Here is a 14973-nt window from a genome sequence, read left to right as displayed (position 1 = left end):
ACGGTAATTTGGGGACAGGTTCAAAGCATTAAACATTTATGGCAATTTAGCTAGCTAGCTTGCTGTTTCTAGCGAATTTGTAATGGGATCTAAACATTGGGTTGCTATTTTACCTGAAATGCACAATTTCCTCTACTCCGACAATTAATCCACAGATAAAAACAGTAAACCCGAATTTGTTTCTAGTCATCTCTCCTCCTTCCTCCAGGCTTCTTCTTCTTCTTTGGACTTTAAATGGCAGTTGGCAAGCAACATTAAGGTCCATTATCACACCCGAATGGCGTGTGGACCTCAGTTCATCTTTCAATCACCCACGTGGATATATGCTCCTAAAAACCAATAAGGAGATGGCACGTGGGTAAATGCTCCTAAAAAACAGTGAGGAGATGGGAGAGGCAGTTCTTGCAGCGTTTCGAGCGTCACAAATAGAATCAAGTTCTATTTTAGTGCCTGACTAAGCAATAATTTAATAACATGTATGTGTACATTTATTTTACAATGCACGCGACGCGTCCGGTCTGGCCAGCATGTTGCTGTTGTTTTGATGTCTTCAGCAGAACACATGGACACCCATTCTTTCGCTAGCTTTGAACCACGATGATCCCTATCACCCCAAACACAATACTTTTTTTTTTTGTTATTATTGAAAACCCAAGGCTTCCATTGACTTATTGGAGGAATATGGCAGCATGTTGCTGATGTGGTGCATATCAAAGTAGTGTTCACTAACAGGAAAGGAAAGGGGGATACCTAGTCAGTTGTGCAACTGAATGCATTCAACTGAAATGTGTCTCCAACATTTAATCCAACCCCTCTGAATCAGAGAGGTGCGAGGTGCAGCCTTTATCGACATCTATGTCATCGGCGCCCGGATATAGTAGTCCTTTGGGACCAGGAATTGAGTGGAATATGGACCATATTTCTTGTTGATTCTGAATAGAAATACATTTGTGCACAGTATTAACTAAATCCATAAGGTTTAGCTTCTTCCCTGTGTGTTTGCCTCAGAATGTTTAATGGAACAATAGTAATAAAGGAGTGGATGTTTTTTATTTGACGACTGTATTGAAGCTTCGGCTTGAATGACAAATCCTCTTAACATTAACATTTTTTAAATTTAACTAGGCAAGTGACTTAAGAACAGATTGTTATTTACAATGACGGCCTACCCCAGCCAAACCCGTCCGATGCTGGGCCAATTGTGAGCCACCCTATGGAACTCCCAATCACTGGCAGATGTGATACAGCCTGTATTTGAACCAGGGACTGTAGTGGCTCCTCTTGCACTGAGATGCAGTGCCTTAGACCACTGCGCCATTCTGTTTGTCTCTTGTCTTTCTGCAGCGGTCAACCCGTGCCTGAGAATGAACTGTGACTTCATGTGTCTACTGAACCCAACGGGCGCCACCTGCACCTGTCCAGAAGGGAAGGTACTGGTCAACGGCTCTTGCAGTGATGTCAACGTCTCAGGTAAGCTCGTCAAGACCCCTGCTTAGACCTCACCTACTGCCTACAAATGTAATTTCACCTCTAAAACTGCTACAATAGCAAGACCCAGCTGAGAAGGAACTTGGCCAAGTAAAATCTTTCTGAATCGCTCAGCATTTAGTGTACAGTCGTGGCCAAAGGTTTTGAGAATGACACAAATATACATTTTCACAAAGTCTGCTGCCTCAGTTTGTATGATGGCCATTTGCATTTACTCCAGAATGTTATGAAGAGTGATCAGATGAATTGCAATTAATTGCAAAGTCCCTCTTTGCCATGCAAATGAACTGAATCCCCCAAAAACATTTCCACTGCATTTCAGCCCTGCCACAAAAGGACCAGCTGACATCATGTCAGTGATTCTCTCGTTAACACAGGTGTGAGTGTTGACGAGGACAAGGCTGGAGATCACTCTGTCATGCTGATTGAGTTTGAATAACAGACTGGAAGCTTCAAAAGGAGGGTGGTGCGTGGAATCATTGTTCTTCCTCTGTCAAACATGGTTACCTGCAAGGAAACACGTGCCGTCATCATTGCTTTGCACAAAAAGGGCTTCACAGGCAAAGATATTGCTGCCAGTAAGATTGCACCTAAATCAACCATTTATCGGATCACCAAGAACTTCAAGGAGAGCGTTTCAATTGTTGTGAAGAAGGCTTCAGGGAGCCCAAGAAAGTCCAGCAAGCGCCAGGACCGTCTCCTAAAGTTGATTCAGCTGCGGGATCGGGGACCACCAGTACATAGCTTGCTCAGGAATGGCAGCAGGCAGGTGTGAGTGCATCTGCACGCACAGTGAGGCGAAAACTTTAGGAGGACGGCCTGGTGTCTAGAAGGGAAGCATAGAAGCCACTTCTCTACAGGAAAAACATCAGGGACAGACTGATATTCTTCAAAAGGTGCAGGGATTGGATTGCTGAGGACTGGGGTAAAGTCATTTTCTCTGATGAATCCCCTTTCCGATTGTTTGGGGCATCCAGAAAAAAGCTTGTCCGGAGAAGACAAGGTGAGCGCTACCATCAGTCCTGTGTCATGCCAACAGTAAAGCATCCTGAGACCATTAATGTATGGGGTTGCTTCTCAGCCAAGGGAGTGGGCTCACTCACAATTTTGCCTAAGAACACAGCCCTGAATAAAGAATGGTACCAACACATCCTCCGAGAGCAACTTCTCCCAACAATCCAGGAACAGTTTGGTGATGAACAATGCCTTTTCCAGCATGATGGAGCACCTTGCCATAAGGCAGAAGTGATAACTAAGTGGCTCGGGGAACAAAACATCAACATTTTGGGTCCATGGCCAGGAAACTCCCCAGACCTTAATCCCATTGAGAACTTGGGGTCAATCCTCAAGAGGCAGGTGGAAAAACAAAAACCCACAAATTCTGACAAACTCCAAGCATTGATTATGCAAGAATGGGCTGCCATCAGTCAGGATGTGGCCCAGAAGTTAATTGACAGCATGCCAGGGTGGATTGCAGAGGTTTTTAAAAAGAAGGGTCAACACTGCAAATATTGACTCTTTGCATCAACTTCATGTAATTGTCAATAAAAGCCTTTGACACTTATGAAATGCTTGTAATTATACTTCAGTATTCCATAGTAACATCTGACAAAAATATGTAAAGACACTGAAGCAGCAAAATTTGTGGAAATTAATATTCGTGTCATTCTCAAAACTTTTGGCCACGATTGTCCTTCAAAAGAAGACTTGAAATTATAGCATAAGACGACATGCTTGTGCAATACCAACCTCTTTTTACTGGCCCAGGACTAAATTCATGTCTCTGTAGACACGGATCATATTCATAGTTTACAAATAAAAGCTACTTCAAAAACCTGTGTACAAGATCATCATAATGAACATACTGTACTGTGTCTTGATGTGTTAAAGGTGAGCTGTGTCGGCCACCGTGTGAGAACGGCGGGCGCTGCCTTGCCAATGAGAAAGGGGACTGGCGCTGCTACTGCTGGCCTGACTTTTCTGGAGAACACTGTGAGGTCAATCACTGCACCGACTACTGCCTCAATGGAGGCACTTGCATGGGCTCACCGCTGGGTGAGTCTGCTGTTAACATCCATATATTGATTGATGGATGGCTGGATTGAACTAAAATAGTGCAGAACACTTGAGTTTTACTTTAGTCTCTTTGCTACAAACCAGTCAACCGGTTACATAATGCAGGCAAAAGGGAAATTATTCACAACATCTCAGTCTCTTACCACTGATGGACTGTGTGGACTCACAAGAGAAATTACCCATTGAGATAGATACATTTGGATTACTGTGGTTTCCTGACCATTACTCAAATAAATAATACATGTTGCGAAGGTTTGTGTAAATGTTAAATCGCTTCATGGATTGCAAGAAAGGCATTTCACTGTACTTGTGCATGTGACATTAAAACTTGAAACAAAAAAGTCAATTTTAGAGAGTGTGCTAAATATAATACGTGAATGTTGAATGCTGACATAAATAACATAAATGTGGTGATTGAACAATTTTAATGCTCCTGTCATGACTGGGGTAGATACAGTGCATTCAGAAAGTATTCAGACCCCTTGACTTTTTCCACTTTTCCGTTTTATTACCTTACAGCCTTATTCTAAAATGGATTAAATATATTTTTCCCCTCATCAATCTACACACAATACCCCAAAATGACAAATCAAAAACTGTTTTTTAGAATTTTGTGCAAATGTATTAAAAATGTAAATATTACATTTACATAAGTATTCAGACCCTTTACTCTGTACATTGTTGAAGGACCTTTGACAGTGATTACAGCTTAGAGTCTTTTTGGGTATGACTATAAGCTTGGAACACCTGCATTTGGTGAGTTTCTCCCATTCTTCTCTGCAGATCCCCTCAAGCTCTGTCAGGTTGGATGGGAAGCGTCGCTGCACAGCTATTTTCAGGTTTCTCCAGAGATGTTTGATTGGGTTCAAGTCCGGGCTCTGGCTGGGCCACTCAAGGACATTCAGAGACTTGTCCCAAAGCCACTCCTGCGTTGTCTTGGCTGTGTGCTTAGTGTTGTTGTTCTGTTGCAAGGTGAACATTCGCCCAGTCTGAGGTCCTGAGCGCTCTGGAACAGGTTTTCATCAAGGATCTCTCTGTACTTTGCTCAGTTCATATGTCCCTCGATCTTGACTAGTCTCCCAGTCCCGGGCGCTGAAACACATCCCCACAGCATGAAGCTGCCACCACAATGATTCACCGTAGGGATGGAGACAGATTTCCTCTATGCGTGACGCTTGGCATTCAGAGAATATTGTTTCTCATTTTCTGAGAGTCCTTTAGGTGCCTTTTGACAAACCCCATGCGGGCTGCCATGTGCCTGAGGACTGGCTTCCGTCTAGCCACCCTAACATAGAGGCCTGATTGGTGAAGTGCTGCAGAGATGGTTGTCCTTCTGGAAGGTTCTCCCATCTCCACAGAGAAACTCTGGAGCTCTGACAGAGTGACTTGGTCATCTCCCCCGATTGTTCAGTTTGGTCGGGCGGCCAGCTCTAGGAAGAGTCTTGGTGGTTCCAAACTTCTTCCCTTTAAGAATGATGGAGGCCACTGTGTTCTTAGGGTCCTTCAATGCTGCAGAAATGTTTTGGTACCCTTCCCCAGATCTGTGCCTCGACGCAATCCTGTCTCAACGCTCTACGGACAATTTCTTCGAACTAACGGCTTGGTATTTGCTTTGACATGCACTTTCAACTGTGGGACAAAACAAATGAAAAATTAAACTGGGATCGGTGGTGATTAGAAAACAGGTGACGTCGACTGTCGAACGCCGCCCGAACAAGGAGAGGGACCAACTTCGGAAGTCGTGACAGTACCCCTCCCATGACGCACGGCTCAAGCAGCCCGCCGACACCGTCCTCGGGGACGACCCGCAGGACGAGGCGCAAGATGATCCGGGTGGAGACGGTGAAACTCCACCAGCACTTAGTATCTCTCCCCCGGACCGTACCCCTTCCACTCCACGAGGTACTGAAGGCACCTCGCACGACGCCTTGAGTCCATGATGGCTCGAACAGCATACGCCGGGACCCCCTCGATGTCCAGAGGGGGCAGAGGAACCTCCCGCACCTCAGATTCCCGCACCTCCCGGCAGGAGAGAGTTTGCTGCACTGAAAGTAAAGGGGCTGAATAATTTTGCACGCCCAATTTTTCAGTTTTTGATTTGTTAAAAAAGTTTGAAATATCCAATAAATGTTGTTCCACTTCATGACTGTGTCCCACTTGTTGTTGATTCTTCACAAAAAAATACAGTTTTATATCTTTATGTTTGAAGCCTGAAATGTGGCAAAAGGTCGCAAAGTTCAAGGGGGCCGAATACTTTCGCAAGGCACTGTAAATGCCAAGGAGGGATCAGGATGAGCCAGCACTGGAGCCGAGGTAAACAGAGCCTTCAGGTGACCAAAAGCCCTGTCCGCCCCAGCTGACCACTGCAGTCGCACCGGTCCCCCCTTCAGCATTGAGGTAATGGGAGCCGCTACTTGACCAAAGCCCCGGATAATCCTCCGGTAGTAGTTGGCAAACTCTAAGAACCGCTGCACCTCCTTTACCGTGTTTGGAGTTGGCCAATTACCCACCGCTGAAATGTGGTCACACTCCATCTCCACCCCTGACGCGGAAAGGCGGTACCCTAGGAAAGAGACAGACTGATGGAAGGACAGTACAAGTCATGCTCCAACAGTCGACCAAGCACCCTGCGCACCAGGGACACATTCTCGGCGCACGTAGCTGAGTATATCAGAATGTCATCGATGTACACCACTACACCCTGCCCGTGCACGTCCCTGAAAATCTTGTCTACAAAGGACTGGAAGACTGCTGGAGCATTCATCAACCCGTACGGCATGGCGAGGTACTCATAGTGCTCAGAGGTGGTACTAAATGCCGTCTTCCACTCATCCCCCCTCCCGGATACGCACCAGATTGTAAGCGCTCCTGAGATCCAATTTTGTGAAGAAGCCCGCCCCGTGCATTGACTCTATCGCACTGGCTATGAGAGGCAGCGGGTAACTGTACCTCACCGTGATCTGATTGATACCTCGATAGTCAATACACGGGCGTCAACCTCCATCCTTCTTCTTCACAAAAAAGAAACTTGAGGAGGCAGGTGAAGTGGAAGGTGAATAATGCAGTTCACAAAACGAGACAACTTGACAATAACAAACACGCATAAAACCAAGGGGGAAACCAGAGGGTTAATTAGGGAACAATGATATTGGAATGGAAACCAGGTGTGTACAATGAAGACAAAACAAATGGAAAATGAAACGTGGATCGGTGGCGACTAGAAAACCGGTGACGTCGACCGCCGAACGCCGCCCGAACAAGGAGAGGGACCAACTTCGGCAGAAGTCGTGACAGGGATCTTATACAGACAGGTGTGTGCCTTTCCAAATCTCATCCAATCAATTGCATTTACCACAGGTGTACTCCAATCAAGTTGTTGACACATCTCAATTATGATCAATGGAAACAGGATGCACTTTCGAGTCTGCTCAATTTCGAGTCCCATAGCAAAGGGAATTAATACTTATGTAAATAAGGTATTTCTGTTTTTTATTTTTCAGAAATGTCCAAAAACCTGCTTTCACTTTGTCATTATGGGATTATTGTTTGTAGATTGATGAGGTAAAAATGAAATGTAATCCTTTTTAGAGTAAGGCTGTAACGTAACAAAATGTTGAAAAAGTCAAGGCGTCTGAATTCTTTCTGAATGTACTGCACAGTATTTAGAGACTGGTCTACGACTATTGTGTTGAATCTTTTAGTCTGGGAAGTGAAATGTTTGCCCTTAAAACATATTTTCTCATCACCTCGTAATACATGTGTCATCTTTCATAAAATACTTTAACTTGCAACAGTCTCTGGCCATTCTATTCACAATATCTAAGTACACTCTTGCCCAGGGGGAATGAAGACCAGGTATTTGATAGTTTAGGAATAATATTTGAAAACATGATCTCAGTCAATTGACTTCAAGCTGTCAGTCTTTTGTATTATGACAGCAGTATTTGGCTAGTGAGCTTGACAGGTGCGTGATATGTGTGATATGTGATATGCAATAACTTATTCATATGTGAGTGAAGCAAAGTGAGTATTGCAGCAGTATTTTAAATTATTTGGAGAGTTGCAGGCAAGTTTTGTTCTTTCTTTGTTGATGATCAGTCTTATTTTGTGCTTGGTTCACTAGCCCAGTCAGTGCTTTGTGTTATATGTCCAATGCAGTCAAAGAGGAGTGAAAAAAAGTGATGGGATATTTGTTCTGCTGCTGGGCATACAGGCACTGACTGTTCGGTCTGTTCATTCATGCTTTGCGACTGACTGATTTTTCATAAAGTAAGAGGTTTCACTGTGTTGAGCAGGCTTGGGGAGTATTGCTTTTAATGAGCGATGGAAGCTGAGCTTGGGAGAGCTTACTGTCAAATGTTTTTCCTCAAGTACCCCAGTTTGGTGATAAGGAGAACAGGCCTCACTGGAGGCAGCCACTGTTATCAATTAAAGGACTGGAAATATTTCAATTATATCTCTCTGACCTCCAGGGACCTTGTGTTATTAAGAATCCGCTATCTTTGGTTTTTCGGATGCTTGATACTCTGCTTTAGGAACAAGAACACACAGCCTTAAAAACATTTGAGTTGATAACCATGCACACAATTGTCAGCAAAACTTCTCTTCTCTTCTCTCCCCCTTTCTCCCACCCTCTCCTTCCTTCGTCCTCTCCTCTCTCCTTCCAGGCAAGCCAACGTGTCGGTGCCCTGTAGGGTTTACAGGTCCATTCTGTGAGAAGCGGGTGTGTGATAACCACTGTCTGAATGGTGGTACCTGTGATGTCAGCTTAGGGAACCAGCCGGTGTGCCGCTGCATGGCAGAGTATACTGGAGACCGCTGTCTTTACCGTGAGTAAAGGGATCCAATTGCATATTGACTCTAGGAGTTGCCCAGTGTTTCTTGTGGTGGTCATCTATAGCTTTGTTTGTAGAGCATGGCTCTTGCAATGCCAAGATAGTGGGTTTGACTTCTGGGACCACCCATACATAGAAAAACATTTATATTGCAAGTGGTATGGAGAGCCTCTGATTTGTTATGAGGGGAACAGCCCCCCCTCCTTCGTCACACTCTAGAAATCAGACATTTTTTCAGTTTTTCATATTTAAGGTTCCAACAACAACAAGAAAGTCTAAATAAAAAAAAACGGGGGGGGGGACTATTTGTTTTTACCAGAAAGGGCAATTCCTTCTTAGCTACAAATACCACGTTTGGGCGAGAGAGTAATTATAAATGCCCCTCTAAACAGCGTCTGGGGGTTTCTGTGCTGCACTGATAAAATATGGCGTTCTCTTATGTAGGCTTTGTCATTATAAATTGTGAGGAAAACAATTTCAACTGACACTATTAGTGCATTCCAACTGTTACTTGCCCAAGGGGTGATACGTTTTCATCTATGGATGAGATGCCATTTGTTGCAGATAATTAAGTCTCATTAAAAGCCTGTAAAATTCTAATCAAACCAGCTAAAACTATGCTCCGTTTCCTCATTATGAAATGCACCTCTCTCTCTCTCCCTCTCTCTCAATATCCCTCCCTCCCTCCTTCCATCTCACTATCTCTGTCTCTCTATCTATCTAATTCGCTCTCTCCATGTCTCTTTCTCTTTCCTCTGTTCTTTCTCTCCTCTGCAGACATCTGCCACCACTACTGTGTAAACTCCAAGGCCTGTACATTGTCCAGTAGTGGCCATGTAGAGTGTGTGTGTCCGGTCAGATACGAGGGAAACAAATGTGAGGTGGATAAGTGCCTGAGGTGCCATGGAGCACCTTGCCTCGTCAACGATGATACAGCAGATGTGGTCTGCAAGTGAGTTACAACATTACAACATTGCTTTATATTCTGTGTTGGGTAAACACCTTACACAGTAAAACCAAGTGATTACTATCTGCACACATAAATATACTCTCTTCTGTTACACTTTTTACATGTGTCAAGGCATTTCAAAAGTGAATGTTTAAGTAGATGTTCCAATTAAAAGGAAACCAACATAAAGTGCCTTTGGAAAGTATTTAGATCTCTTGACTTTTTCCACATTTTCTTAAATTACAGCCTTATTCTAAAATGAAAAATATATAAAAAATCCTCAGTAATCTACATGCAATAACCCAGAATGACAAAGCAAAAAAAGGTTGAGCTCATTGCATCCTATTATCCATTGATTATCCTTAAGATGTTTTTACACCTTCATTGGAGTCCACTTGTGGTAAATCCAATTGAATGGACATGATTTGAAAAGGCACACACCTGTCTATATAAGGTTCCACAGTTTACAGTTCATGTCAGAGCAAAAACCAAGCCATGAGATCGAAGTAATTGCCTGTAGAACTCCGAGACACGATTGTGTCGAGGCACAGATCTAGGAAGGGTACCAAAAAATGTCTGCAGCGTTGAAGGTCCCCAAGAACACAGTGGCCTACATCATTCTTAAATGGAAGATGTTTGGAACCACCAAGACTCTTCTTAGAGCTGGCCACCCAGCCAAACTGAGCAATCGGGTGAGAAGGGCCTTGGTCAGGGAGGTGACCAAGAACCTGATGTTCACTCTTACAGAGCTCCAGAGAGCCTCTGTGGAGATGGGAGAACCTTCTAGAAGGACAACTACCTCTGCAGCACTCCACCAATCAGTCTTTATGGTAGTGGCCAAACGGATGCCACTCCTCAGTAAAAGGCACATGACAGCCAGCTTGGAGTAAACCAAAAGGCACCTAAAGACTCTCAGACCATGATAAACCAGAAACCTCTGGTCTGATGGTCTGATGAAAACAAGATGGAACTCTTTGGCCAGAATGCCAAATGTCACACCTGGAGGAAACCTGGAACCATCCCTACAGTGAAGCATGGTGGTGGCAGCATCAATTTGGGGATGTTTTTCAGTGGCTCGGACTGGGAGACGAGTTAGGATCGTGGCAAAGATGAATGGAGCAAAGTACAGAGAGATCCTTGATCAAATCAAATCAAATGTTATTTGTCACATGCGCCGAATACAACAGGTGTAGTAGACCTTACCGTGAAATGCTTACTTACAAACCCTTAACCAAGAATGCAGTTCAAGAAATAGAGTAAAGAAAATATTTACTAAATAAACTAAAATAAACAAAAAAGCAACACAATAAAATAACAATAACGAGGCAAAATACAGCGGGTACGGGTACAGAGTCTTGTCACGCCCTGACCCGAGAGAGCCTTTTTATGTCTCTTTTTGGTTTGGTCCGGGTGTGATTTGGATGGGCTTTCTATGTTCTGATTTTCTATGTTTTCTATTTCTTTGTGTTTGGCCGGGTATGGTTCTCAATCAGGGACAGCTGTCTATCGTTGTCTCTGATTGGGAATCATACTTAGGCAGCCTTTTTCCCTGTTGGTTTTGTGGGTAGTTGACTTTGTTAGAGGCATTATAGCCGAAGCGTCACGGTCGTTTCCTTGACTACATTTTCTATAAATAAAAGGAATATGTACGCTCACTACGCTGCACTTTGGTCCACTTCTTACGACGCCGGTGACAAGTCTATGTGCGGGGTACAGGTCAGTCGAGGTAATTTGTACGTGTAGGTAGGGGTAAAGTGACTAGGCATAGATAATAAACTGCGAGTAGCAGCAGTGTGAAGGAAAAAGCAAACCGCACACTGCTCTTGATAGTATCACTGATATTTAATAAGCTTACGTATCGGCCTCACAGCCTTCATCAGAGCTTCTGTGAGTTTTTTTTAAATTAGCACCCTTATGTAGATCTAGCCCCTCCCACATCTGTTCCACACATTGAATGGGGATGGAAGCAAAGGAAAAACAAATAAGTGCTACCAGAGTAGTAGCAGTGTAAAAACAAAGGGTGGGGAAGGGGTGTCATGGGTGGCCATTTGATTAATTGTTCAGCAGTCTTATGGCTTAGGGGTAGAAGCTGTTAAGGAGTCTTTTGGACCTAGACTTGGTGCTCTGGTACAGCTTGCCGTGCGGTTGCAGAGAGAACAGTCTATGACCTGGGTGACTGGAGTCTTTGACAATTTTTTTGTACCTAGGTCCTGGATGGCAGGAAGCTTGGTCCCCGTGATGTACTGGGTCTTACACACTACCCTCTGAAGCGCCGTATGGTTGGATGCCGAGCAGTTGCCATACCAGGTGGTGATTCAACCGGTCAGGATGCTCTCGATGGTGCAGCTGTAGAACGTTTTGAAGATCTGGGGACCCATAACAAATCTTTTCAGTCTCCAGAGGGGCAAAAGGTGCTGTCGTGTCCTCTTCACGACTGTCTTGGTGTGTTTGGACCATAATAGTTTGTTGGTGATGTGGAAACCAAAGAACTTGAAACTCTCAACCCACTCCACTACAGCCCTGTCGATGTTAATTGGGCTTGCTCGGCCCTCCTTTTCTTGTAGTCCACGATCAGCTCCTTTGTCTTGCTCACATTGAGGGAGAGGTTGTTGTCCAGGCACCATTCTGCCAGGTTTCTGGCCTTCTCCCTATAGGCTGTCTCATCGTTCTCGGTGATCAGGCCTACCACTGTTGTATCGTCAGCAAACTTAATGATGCTGTTGGAGTCGTGCTTGGCCACGCAGTCATCGATGAACAGGGAGTACAGAAGGGGACCAGCGTGGCAAATGTGTTGTTGCCTACCCTTACCACCTGGGAGCGGCCAGTCAGGAAGTCCAGGATCCAGTTGCAGAGGGAGGTTTTTAGTCCCAGGGTCCTTAGCTTAGTGATGAGCTTTGAGGGCACTATAGAGTTGAATGCTGAGCTGTAGTCAATGAACAGCATTCTCACATAGGTTTTCTTTTTGTCCAGGTGGGGAAGGGCCGTGTGGAGTGTGATTTGAGATTACGTTCATCTGTGGATCTTTTGGGACGGTATCCGATTTGGAGTGGGTCTAGTGTTTCTGGTGTTGATGTGCATCATGACGAGAATTTCAAAGCACTTCATGGCTACCAACGTGAGTGCTACATGCGGTAGTCATTTAGGAAGGTTACCTTCACTTTCTTGGGCACAGAGACTATGTTGGTCTGCTTGAAACATCTAGGTATTACAGACTTGGTCAGGGAGAGGTTGGAAATGTCAGTGAAGACACTTGCCAGTTGGTCCGCGCGTGCTCTGAGTGCACATCCTGGTAGTCTGTCTGGCCCCGCGGCTTGAGAGGATCTGCAGAAAAAAATGGGAAAACTCCCCAAATACAGGTGTGCCAAGCTTGTAGCATCATACCCAAGAAAGCTCGAGGCTGTAATCTCTGCCAAAGGTGCGTCAACAAAGTACAGATTAAAGGGTCTGAATACTTATGTAAATATGATATTTCAGTTTTTATTTTTCCTAAATTAGCAAACATTTCTTAACCTGTTTTTGCTTTGTCATTATGAAGTAATGTGTGTAAATTGATGAGGAGAAAAAAAAACAATTTAATCAATTTTAGAATAAGGCTGTAATGTAACTAAATATGGAAAAAGTCAAGGGGTCTGAATACTTTCCAAAGGCACTGTATAATGCTTTTCATAAGACATTTAGTTTAGGCCTAATTATCGTCAACATTGTGGTCTTAAAATCCTGGCACATGGGCAACATCAGACCTCCAAGTGACAATATGCTTGTTACTGAAATTATTAGTACTTCCTATCGGAATCTTGTCAGAGGAAGGATAGCCATCAGTTGGAAAATTTTATCACCCACAACCTACACTAAGTGTGACTGCTGTGGTGAACTACTTAATAACTAGACTACCGAAACCATCTAAACTGGAACAACCATCTCAATAACAACAAGTCCAACCCCTTACAGATTGCATTAGTTTTTGAAAATGTTTAGTTATTTATCTTTCTATAGTATAAGATCCATTAATTAATCAATGTGCATGAGGAAACATACATTTTAAAATAACCTATTCTAAAAATCAGTTCGCAGAAATGAACTCGCGGAACAACACCACCCGATTGAAAAGCTTTCTTGAATCAAATGTTCAGTTGGGAAGAAATGTAGATAAGGTAAAAGACATTCTTAACGCTGATCTGAATAAAAGAAAATCACACATTTCTTAATCCTTTTTCGTGATATCCAATTGGTAGTTACAGTCTTGTCCCATCTCTGCAACTCCTGTACCAACTCGGGAGAGTCGAAGATCGAGAGCCACTTGTCCTTCGAAACATGACCCTGCCAAGCCGCACTGTTCACTTAACCTGGAAGCTAGCCGCACCAATGTATCGGAGGAAACACTGTACAACTCCCGACCGAAGTCAACATGCCCGGCCCGCCACAAGTAGTCACTAGAGCGCGCTGGGACTAGGGCACCCTGGCAGGCCAAACCCTCCCCTAACCCGGACGATGCTGGGCCAATTGTGTGCTGCCTCATGGGTTTCCCTGTCAGCTGTGACACAGCACGGGATCGAACCCAGGTCTGTAGTGACACCTTTAGCACTGAAATGCAGTGCCTTAGATTGCTGCGCCACTCAGGAGAACCTCAAATCACATTTTATGACTAAATTCATTCTACACCAGTTGATGGGGAAGTAAACACTAGTGTTAAAATCTGAACACTTGTGAGATATAGGTGTTCTCCTGGTTGAAAACTGACTGGAAAAAGCTGAATATCATCAAATAAAATCAAATGTATCATGGTTAATCTTGCATTCTAAACACCTGTGTTTAAGATGAGAACACTTACTGGCAAATCTAATGTTGAAGTTTTAAACACTGACGTTTTGGTTATAAACGTGTCACATGTTCCATTGTTTTACTGTGTAGAGCTAATGCTTGATGTACTGTAGTTGAATTGTCTTCCATCCAAAGATTTTACCGACGTATTTTCTATGATCAAAGTTTTTATTTTATTTTATTTAACCTTTATTTAAATAGGCAAGTCATTTAAGAACATTTTTTTTTTTACAATGACAGCCTACCAAAAGGTAAAAGGTTTTGTCCAAATATATGTCAATGGAGACAAGACTACATAAAGAGAGACCTAAAGACAATAAATTGCATTTACAATTCACAGATTCAAATATTTCAATGCATTTGACAACAGAAAATAGGGCTTAATCACTACGGATAATCCGTAGTCTTGCATTTCCAAACAATGTAAGAAAGACATAAACCGTGGGCCAACCATCAGTGACACCAACTTTCCTCTATTTTCCTCCAGCTGTACTAATGGCAGGATAGCACCCAGCTGTAAACTATGTGATGGCTACTGTTACAACGGAGGTACTTGCCACCTGGACCCTGACACCAACCTGCCCTTCTGTCAGTAAGTACAGTAACTACTAGCAATAGCCCGGAATAACAATAGCCTAAGAATGTTCTCTATTTGTACTTTATTCTTTCTTTGTTCTTCATTACCATTCAGTTATGCCAGGAAGGCTGGCCTTTAATGGAACCAAAACTCATTAGTATTTTATTCTAATGATTTGATTTTTGAAAATAAGTGGGGAGTTGTTTTTCCTTTTTTTTTACACAGGGCTA

At 43.6% G+C, this 14973-nt stretch overlaps 1 protein-coding gene across 1 annotated transcript in view; it reads left to right on the top strand.

Annotated features, from left to right (window-relative positions):
* The window catches only part of LOC112224856 (low-density lipoprotein receptor-related protein 1B), a 365574-nt gene that overhangs the window by 342101 nt on the left and 8500 nt on the right, over positions 1-14973 (top strand). Inside the window, 5 exon segments of the mRNA XM_042306367.1 lie at positions 1345-1470; positions 3379-3543; positions 8232-8393; positions 9177-9351; positions 14654-14758. Coding sequence (XP_042162301.1) covers positions 1345-1470; positions 3379-3543; positions 8232-8393; positions 9177-9351; positions 14654-14758 — 733 coding nt within the window.

The sequence above is a fragment of the Oncorhynchus tshawytscha genome, linkage group LG26 (genome assembly GCF_018296145.1).
Source record: "Oncorhynchus tshawytscha isolate Ot180627B linkage group LG26, Otsh_v2.0, whole genome shotgun sequence".
NCBI classification, from domain to species: domain Eukaryota; kingdom Metazoa; phylum Chordata; class Actinopteri; order Salmoniformes; family Salmonidae; genus Oncorhynchus; species Oncorhynchus tshawytscha.
The sequence above is the reverse complement of the archived record's forward strand: the minus strand, read 5'-3'. Positions and strand labels throughout refer to the sequence as shown.